This window comes from Oncorhynchus mykiss, chromosome 25 (genome assembly GCF_057628025.1).
Source record: "Oncorhynchus mykiss isolate SJ-2025 chromosome 25, ASM5762802v1, whole genome shotgun sequence".
NCBI lineage: Eukaryota > Metazoa > Chordata > Actinopteri > Salmoniformes > Salmonidae > Oncorhynchus > Oncorhynchus mykiss.
In genome coordinates this window covers 52347835-52357994 of record NC_143046.1, presented here as the reverse complement: position 1 = coordinate 52357994, position 10160 = coordinate 52347835, and the positions used below count along the sequence as shown (strand labels likewise).

The 10160-nt window shown below is 43.5% G+C and overlaps 1 protein-coding gene across 1 annotated transcript in view; it reads right to left on the bottom strand.

The window, feature by feature from the left end:
* Positions 1-6441: 6441 nt before the first annotated feature.
* Positions 6442-10160, bottom strand: part of LOC110504178 (uncharacterized) — a 27918-nt gene continuing 24199 nt past the window's right edge. Inside the window, exons 3-7 of the mRNA XM_090220490.1 lie at positions 8138-9089; positions 7158-7375; positions 6995-7051; positions 6791-6890; positions 6442-6694 (exon numbers count right to left, since the gene is read on the bottom strand). Of these exons, the coding sequence (XP_090076616.1) occupies positions 6522-6694; positions 6791-6890; positions 6995-7051; positions 7158-7375; positions 8138-9089 (1500 nt within the window). The 3' untranslated portion in view covers positions 6442-6521. The remainder of the gene's footprint in view (positions 6695-6790; positions 6891-6994; positions 7052-7157; positions 7376-8137; positions 9090-10160) is intronic.

Here is a 10160-nt window from a genome sequence, read left to right as displayed (position 1 = left end):
CACTGCAACACTGGATGGAACTAGATGTATCTGAGGTCACTCCCGGTTCCATGGTTGTGACCCCCAGGCGTTTCCCGATGGATGTGCGTTGCCCCTGATCCTACATCCTACTGCCCAATGGCTATCACTGCCACATTTGTAGCAATGATGGCAAGTCTGTTGACCAGTCTCATAACAACTTTTGGATTTTCTTTTCTCCCTGTTGGTTGGACTTGGTTTTCTGTTGGAGCGATTCCTAACTGAACGGTCACCCTGGCCCTGCACTGACTGTACTAATGCTGCAACCTGACAGGTCAGTTCTTTGGTTGCTTCATGGCTCGCATCAATTTTACTCAGGAGAGGATTATACTTATTTTGTTTTCGGACTGTGGTCTGTGAGGGCTCTGCCGGTGCACATTCCTCTCTGCTATCCCCGTTATCCTCACTCTGTACTGCGTTCACTCGTGTGGGTGTGAACTTACGGGAAATCCTGGCCTTTTGCATGCGTTCGCTTTCATTGCCCTGGGCAATTAGCATTTTCTCAAGTAACAGTTCATCACTGGTGTTAATATTCTGGAGATGCACTCTCATCTCTGCCCTGACATTATCATTTGTTAATCCTGTAACAAGGCATTGACTCTTGACTAACTGTGTCATATTTCAGTCCTGATTGGGCACGAGCTGTGGCTGATAACACTTTCTGTCTCAGGTCAAAGACTCGGACTAGGAAGTCCAAGACAGACTCTCCCGGCTCTTGAGTTGTTTTAGTCAACTTGTGATACAGTTCGGTAGCATCCCTCTCTGCATAATGTGTCCTCAAGATTTGCCTTAGTGTGTAGAGTGTCATGTCTGTTTTTCCCTCCAGATAACTCCTCATCTTAAGCCCTGGGCTCACAGCTCTGATTACTGCTTCGATGATTTCTAATTCATTGTACCCTTTTCTCCATCCATTTTCAATCTGATGTTCTAGGCTGCTGAAGCTGAGCTTATCTTTTTGATTCTCTGATCTGTCCATGAATTTTAAAGTATTTATAACTGGACATATTCACTCCATTCTCTCTCTGTGGCGGGTGCCTTTCTGGGGCTGAGACCACTTCTCTGCTGGGCTGAGGAGCCCCTCCCTCTTCTTGTCGTTCTGCCGCAGCTCCCGTCCCACCGCTGGGTTCGCTGTCCACTTGCCTTGTTGGCGCCGACTGGCTCGGACTTGTAGACAGACTTTTCACAGTATCCTCAGAGTCCGATATTCCTTTGATTTCGTCTTTCAGTTGAAGCAGCCAAGACATTCCCTCATCCTCTGATTCCATTAAATCCTCCTTTTCACAGTAATCTTCCATCAATCTTTCCTTTTACTTCAGTCATCTACACCTCCTATTCCACAACTACACACAAGTGCTGTAAATTGTCCTCAGTTAAAGTCCATAAACTTTTCGATTTCATCCAACAACGTTTCCCCCTCTCGACTCATATTGTCCTATTCACGTACCAACAACGACAATGCAGGCAATGGCAAGAAAGCTACACTCCGTTAGGTGCTTAGCCTGCTAACGTTAGCTAGCTAGCTACTCTCCCAATGTCTCTCACTCGTTGTCCGTTCCAGGAATATGGGCCGGTGCTCACATGAAAATAAATTTCAGCGGTGCCTCCAAATTTGATACCCTTCCAATTAATTATCAAATAAACGACAACGCGAACAGTACTGTAACGACCCTGGGTTTCTAAGCGCGGAAATCGACTCTGCACAGTCGCGGCACAGTCGATAGCGCGCCGGACCTCGGGCTCGAAGGTCGAGGGTTCGAGACCTGCTCCCTGCTGTTTCAATACAGTACTTTTTATCATGTCAGCACAGGTCACAGCCGTTTACAGTCTTTCTTTAGTTTTTCATTCTTACTCTTCCCAATTCACTTAAACTACATTTCTTTATTTCCCATGGGCTTCACCAGAGTACCCCCTAGTGGCTGGAACTGTATTAAGCCCCTTACATTTAATTGCTACCTGATTCAAAAGTAGTGGACAGAAATGTGGGCATACTATAAATAATAAAATAATGACAACCACATCTTGTTCTTTTTGAATTCAGGTTTTATTAAGTCAGGGTAGCTTGGTGATCATGGCTACGTGTAACAGCATTGAGGTCCCCTCTGGTACCAGAACTGAATTGAGTATTACTAAACCAATATACCCTCAACTATACAGACACACAGCAATGTAGTGCGGCTGACCTGGGTTCAGGACCCACTAAGGGAGTCACCCTACATTCTAAGTTTAGATCATTGGGCCAGTTACCGAAAGGTTGCTGGCTCAAATACCAGAGCCTACAACGTGGGAAAATAAATAATGATGTCGCTGTGCCCTTGAGCAAGGCACTTGTGGGTGTCTCAGAGGGAGTTGGGATATGCAAAAAAAAACATTTCCATTGCACAATTGTGTGTAAATTTAAATGCGCCATCATTCTTGCCAATGCAGGTTCGTAGTGTTGTAATACTGTTGTAATACTGTAGCTACTATTTGACTGGAGTTGGGTCTTGATAGGAAAGACTGAATAAGTAGTAAAGCCCCTGCCAATCAGGACCTCTCAACCCTCCTGCTCTGTCCTCTGTGAACTTCCTGACATTGAACAAGACCTCCATGTTGACTGTGGGTTGCGTGGTGGATAGTGAGCACAGCATGTCAGACTGGAGGGCAGAGGGACACACACAGAAGACAAACAAAATCATGAGCATTGTTCAGAAATTACACAAATGTGAGAGTCAGTTTGCAATGCCTGGATGTGTATGTTGAAACAGCATGTTCCAGTATGTTTGTGAGCAGTGAATGTGAGTATGTCTGTGCTGTGAATGTGTGTTTCTCACCATGCAGATGATGGGCTCCAGCAGCTTGTCGCTAGGCACATCCATCCAGGTCAATTCTATGGCAGCCGGGTCACCTGGCGAGCACGGGGTCAGAAGGTGATCCACCATCAATTGACTGGTGGCACAGGATGGCCTTCGTACCATCACAAACAACAAAATATCTTAAAATCTCCTAAATTGTAGAGATAGAGACACACCTTTAGTGTGCTGTACAAGAGTGGACTTCAATAGAGTTACCATACAGTATTAGTAGAAACGTTTTAAATAAATCACAAATGACTGAAATTACAGTATAGACAGAGAGATAGTCCTATGTGTTCATCTTATTATATTTCTACAATGCCAAAACAGTGTGTATTATTTGCAACGAAACTGAACCTGTTGGCAAATAATTAACTCAGACGTCAATAGGGATCTGAGCATGGTACTTTCAAGTTAGGCCTACCTTTCCACCCCAGACCGAGTAGGCCTACTGATGCAGAAAAATGTAAGCTTCAACTGCTGGCTAATCTTCTTCCTTGGCTTAACCCAACGAGAGGTCACAATTGTTTCCCTAAAAGCTGTCTGTGTTTAAATGTATTTTATTGTACAGAATGTGAATAGCTTAATCAATTGATAGTGACAGAATTAGATTATTTCCAAATGAAACAACAATATCCCCATATGCATCAGAGTCACGTCTTTCCCAGTTATTCCTATTTTACATCTTGTTTCTAGCATTAAGTATCGCGGACCAAAGCGTTGTTATAGATAACTGTATATAATCACATCTGTTTGATTTTCTACAAAATCTTAAACTAACAGTGTACTTTTTGCCCTTTTCTTTAAGAAAAGGTAGGCCTATGGCATACCCTCTCATACGAACTTAACTTCAAGTCTTAACAGACACAGAGGTGGGCTATTTAAAGAGTGCATGGCGGGTGGAGGAATTGACTAACATATCAATGGATATAGCAACCTATAGCCTAATTTCATCTGTCAAACAGGTAGGCCTACCTCTTATTTCTTAAATAGGAAGAAATAGGCTCCAACACATATCCCTAATTAAAATGAAGACGTTTAAAATGAATAATGTTTACTCCAATTTGCATACTTTCAGCACCATGAGCTGTCCATTTCCGATTGATTGTGCCGTGGCTGCTGCTTCAAGTTTCAGCACCACAATGTAAGTTACTCAAATCTGACTTCTTGTGAGGTCAATAACTCTGATAAACCTTTTTTGTTATATTCAGAGGACCGTTATTAGCATGTTTTAACCACTCCTTTATTATTACTGAAACACGATTCAAAGTGGTAAATATAAAGATCCAGTCCATAAAAAAATTGGAGGCCCCTTACACTTCAGTGTTGTGATGCAAAAATGCTAGCAAATTGTATAGCGCATAGAATTAAAAAGGTATTGTCGGACATTATTAATTCTAATCAGACAGGCTTTTTACATGGACAATATATTGGAGATAATTTTTGAGGCCCATGTTGACAAGATATGTTGACAAGATGTTGGGGAATCACTGGAGGGGAATATTGACCAACTGAGCATCTCTGTGTACATCTCAATAAACACAATATGCAAACTCAACAATGAATACATTTAAACTACACTGCTCAAAAAAATAAAGGGAAACTTAAACAACACAATGTAACTCCAAGTCAATCACACTTCTGTGAAATCAAACTGTCCACTTAGGAAGCAACACTGATTGACAGTACATTTCACATGCTGTTGTGCAAATGGAATAGACAACAGGTGGAAATTATAGGCAATTAGCAAGACACCCCCAATAAAGGAGTGGTTCTGCAGGTGGGGACCACAGACCACTTCTCAGTTCCTATGCTTCCTGGCTGATGTTTTGGTCACGTTTGAATGCTGGCGGTGCTTTCACTCTAGTGGTAGCATGAGACAGAGTGGCTCAGGTAGTGCAGCTCATTCAGGATGGCACATCAATGCGAGCTGTGGCAAGAAGGTTTGATGTGTCTGTCAGCGTAGTGTCCAGAGCATGGAGGTGCTACCAGGAGACAGGCCAGTACATCAGGAGACGTGGAGGAGGCCGTAGGAGGGCAACAACCCAGCAGCAGGACCGCTTCCTCCGCCTTTGTGCAAGGAGGAGCAGGAGGAGCACTGCCAGAGCCCTGCAAAATGACCTCCAGCAGGCCACAAATGTGCATGTGTCTGCTCAAACGGTCAGAAACAGACTCCATGAGGGTGGTGTGAGGGCCTGACATCCACAGGTAGGGGTTGTGCTTACAGCCCAACACCGTGCAGGACGTTTTTCATTTGCCAGAGAACACCAAGATTGGCAAATTCACCACTGGCGCACTGTGCTCTTCACAGATGAAAGCAGGTTCACACTGAGCACATGTGACAGATGTGACAGAGTCTGGAGATGCCGTGGAGAACGTTCTGCTGCCTGCAACATCCTCCAGCATGACCGGTTTGGCGGTGGGTCAGTCATGGTGTGGGGTGGCATTTCTTTGGGGGGCCGCACAGCCCTCCATATGCTCGCCAGAGGTAGCCTGACTGCCATTAGGTACCGAGATGAGATCCTCAGACCCCTTGTGAGACCATATGCTGGTGCGGTTGGCCCTGGGTTCCTCCTAATGCAAGACAATGCTAGACCTCATGTGGCAGTAGTGTGTCAGCAGTTCCTGCAAGAGGAAGGCATTGATGCTATGGACTGGCCCGCCCGTTCCCCAGACCTGAATCCAATTGAGCACATCTGGGACATCATGTCTCGCTCCACCACAGACTGTCCAGGAGTTGGCGGATGCTTTAGTTCAGGTCTGGGAGGAGATCCCTCAGGAGACCATCCGCCACCTCATCAGGAGCATGCCCAGGCGTTGTAGGGAGGTCATACAGGCACGTGGAGGCCACACACACTACTGAGCCTCATTTTGACTTGTTTTAAGGACATTACATCAAAGTTGGATCAGCCTGTAGTGTGGTTTTCCACTTTAATTTTGAGTGTGACTCCAAATCCAGACCTCCATGGGTTGATAAATTTGATTTCCATTGATCACTTTTGTGTGATTTTGTTGTCAGCACATTCAACTATGTAAAGAACAAAGTATTTAATAAGAATATTTCATTCATTCAGATCTAGGATGTGTTATTTTAGTATTTTTTTGAGCAGTGTATATTCTGACATGTTACTGTTGTCTTCTTTTCAAGCCACTGACCATCTGTGTGAGATGTAAACAGGATGTACATAAATGGGCATAAACACGTGACACAGATAGTAAAAATATTAACATATAGAAATTCAAAATGCATCTAAATATATTTATTTTTTTAAATATATATGTGTATAAAATATATTTGTCTGTACAGTAAGTAAATGTAGGAAATCCAAAATGCATTTCTGAAATAAAATATATGTGTATAATATACACTTGTCTGTAACGTAAAGCAATGCAGAAGCAATAAGCATTGTAAACGATGATAGAACACATCAAATTACATGAGGACACAAAGGAGAGATTTAATTAAAAAATCATCTTTTAATATTTTTTCATGCTGAAGTTTTTTAACACTGAAAAAATGTATGTTTGGCAAATCCACTCTGGTTAATTGGCCTGTTGGACAAAACAAAAAATAGTTAACATTCTTGCTACCTCAGCCATTTGCTATGTTCAAGTAAAATCTCAGTTAATGATGAATGGATACAATTTGGAAGGATTTTCCAGAGTGATACCTCAGTAAGGTAGACTGTCATGTGGCACAACCATTGGTGCCATGAGGTCAAAGTGTGAAGGAGGGAGCAAGCCAGAGAGCTGTCTAGTAAGCAGTCCAGGCCCATGGCTTGGAGGCTTTGAGTTTGTCCCATCATTGAAATGCATTGTAGGGTATCTGCTGCCCCATAGACCTGCTGGTAGTGGGAAAGGTGTTAGCAGATCACCAGGGACATCTATGATTGGCTGACACAGTCTTGGTTAAACCACATGTATTCTTAAGCAATATTCACCTGCTTTCATAGAGTAAGGATTCACTCCTTTGGGGACACTGCCAGTGTTCCCCTGATATCCATATGTCCCCATCGGTGGAGGTGGTGGTACACACTTGTTCTGTAAAACACATCAACCATTTTTCCAAATTGTTAGTAATATTATCACAGTTGAAATACAATGGTTGTTCACTGTTTTTAATTTAATTGAATTTAAGTATGTACCTCAGCCTTGGGCTCAGTTTTGTTAACCCATCTGTGCAGAGTTGGATCCCAGACAATCTGAGGAAGAAGATATTAGCAATGTGAAGCAAGCCACAATTTTTTTGAAACAAAATCCACTCAATTGTCTCTACATAGAATATAGTGTTAGGAACCAGTTCCTAACAGATCTGTCTTTGTCCTCAGGTAGATGAACCTCCTTCTTATTAGCTCTTCCACTCCCAAAGACCCAGCTGAGCCAGCCTCCACTGTTATTGTGAACAGCAGGGGTCTGGGGCTCAGCCACCGGCCGGGTGCCAGTCTGGAACTGAGGGTTGGCATCGGAGTGTTCCGGCTTGGTGATGGACATCATAGCAGGATGCTCAACATATCTAAGTCGGACATCTGTAATAAGTGGGAGAAGTCAGGCCACTCTGCTCATGTCACCATACAGAACAATTACTGGCTGACAGATAGGAACGTCTTGCTCTGATACTCTGTTACAACCCAATCTTAACCTACACGCAGTCACAGGGATTACTGGGAGGTTACTCCAGGACTCTGCGATCGCATTGTTTTGGTTGCAAAATCAACAATTCCTTGCATATTATGTGAGGGCTTACAAATTTGACCAATCGCCAAACTATTTCTGCATAAAATAGTCACATCATCACAATATTATCATCGCATAGAACTGACCCATTACCACAGTACAAAAAGAGGGCTCGCAATTTCAACCAATCACTGCACATTTACTGCATAATATGGTTTAATCAAGCCACACGTCAACACAGTTTTATCCCTTGTCAGCGCATTTTTGCAACAAATTGGACAAAACAATTGCACATTGCTATGCAAAATGTCATAATTGTCGCTGCAAAATCTAGCATATTTATCTGCAAATATTTAAAAAATCCATGCGAATCCTGGAGAGATTTACGGCAGTATGAAAATGTATACACTCACTACTGTAAATCGCTCTGGATAAGAGCATCTGCTAAATGACTAAAATGTAAAAGTTAAATGTAGCTAAACCTGTTTTATGTAGAAAATGCATGAAAGTATTACAGATATACACTCACATGAGCCGTACATTTAACCTATCACAACTTATTCTCACGCTATCACAATGGTCATTTCTTTACTAATTAGGTAAGGTTAAGTGACCTCTTCTCTTGGAATAGAAATCCACAGGTGGAATACACGCTCCACCATCCCATTTCCACAGTGGTGCCACCATGGGGATGATGGGAGGTGGTTGTGGATGATTGTTTTCATTCTTCACAGGGACACTGGCTGTGAGGAGGATCTCCTCCCTCTCTGCAGGGACACTAGCCTTTGGGACGATCCACTCCCTGTGCGCAGGGACGCTGGCCTTTGGGAAGATTCCCTTTCTCTGCGCAGTGACACTGGTCATCAGGAGGATCAACTCCCTTTGTGCAGGGGTGAGTTGTGATGCTCTGAGCATCTTATTCTTCTGCGCAGTGATAGAAGCTGCTGGAAGAATCCCCTCCCTCTTTGTAGGGATGAGGACTGGTGCTCGGAGGATCCCCTCCCTATGTACAGGGATGAGGCCTGATGCTCTGAGGATCTCCTCCCTCTGCGCAGTGACACTGGCTGTTTGGAGGATCCCCTTCCTCCGTGCAGGGATGAGGCCTGATGCTCTGAGGATCTCCTCCCTCTGTGCAGTGATGCTAGCTGCTCGGAGAATTCCCTCCCTCGGTGCAGGGACACTGGCTGTTTGGAGGATCCCCTTCCTCTGTGCAGGGATGAGGCCTGATGCTCGGCGAATCTCCTCCCTCTCAGCAGGGACACTAGCCCTTGGGACAATCCCCTCCCTGTGCACAGGGACGTTGGCCATTGGGACAATTTCCTCCCTCTGCGCAGTGACAATGGCTGTTTGGAGGATCCCCTCCCTCCGTGCAGGGATGAGGCCTGATGATCGTAGGATCTCCTCCCTCTGTGCATTGATGCTGGCGGCTGAGAGAATCCCCTCCCTCTGTGCAGGGACACTGGCTGTTTGTAGGATACCCTTCCTCTGTGACGGGATGAGGCCTGATGATCGGAGGAGCTTCTCCCTCTGTGCATAGATGCTGGCGGCTGAGAGTATCCCCTTCCTCTGCACAGCAACTTCGGCTGGTGTGATGATCTGAAGGTATAATATAGAGCATATTGTCATTCCCTAAAAAATAAACTCAATAGGAAGGTGTTCTTAATGTTTTGTTCACTCAGGGTAGATCAATCCCTAGCATATACTTTCATTTGTATGTGTACTGATACTGCAAATACACAAATTATATTAATGTTATCTACAATATATTATAATACCATAAGCCTCCCTGCTGCAGGGGCATTTCCTACTACAATTTTAAACAGATTTTCTTCACTTTAGCAATATTTTGTATCTTTGTTAATTTTCACATTTATTGTGTTTGGAATGGCACTGTTACTACAGCATTTGATGTAAGTATGTAGGACAATTACCCATAATGCTCACTGACTGAACATTCAAAATTACCATGGCAATTATTGACGCATTCACATGCCATCAGAAGCTTGGAACCTCAGAGTTAAAGTGAATGTAAGTTATTAGCGTAGAGCTTCCTACTGGTTGATTCTGATACTTCACAAGTGGGAAACTTGAAATCATCATTCCATAATGAGTTAGCGAGTCAGAAATGTCAGAATTTCCTAGTTCCAACTCTAAGGGCCTTCTATGATGTAGGACAGGTCAGTACCCAAATTATTTTACTGTGCCCAGTGCCCACACAGACGTTTATGGTCACACAAGTTGACACCGGTGGATTCAAAATGAGTAGCCTAACAATTATTTATGTGGCCCCAGTTACATTTACAACCAAGATAACCATAGACGGGAAGTTGACAATAGCTTATTATTAGTGTAAATAAATTGTATTTCTATGGTTGCAGTCCTCAAAGATTGAATTGCATTGAATTGAATTAATCAGATCCAATTATTTACTGCCCGTAGGGTGGGGTAAAGCTAGTCATCATTATTATAATCACCATCTCAATCATTATCATCATACCATCATAGACTTATTCTTCTATATCTGAGACTCATCTGACACTACCTTAGATATGGCAGTCTGCAACTCAATACACTGCCCCTGCATGGTGTTCAGCGTCCCCTGCATGTGGTTAATCGACTGCTTAACATCGTTCAGCA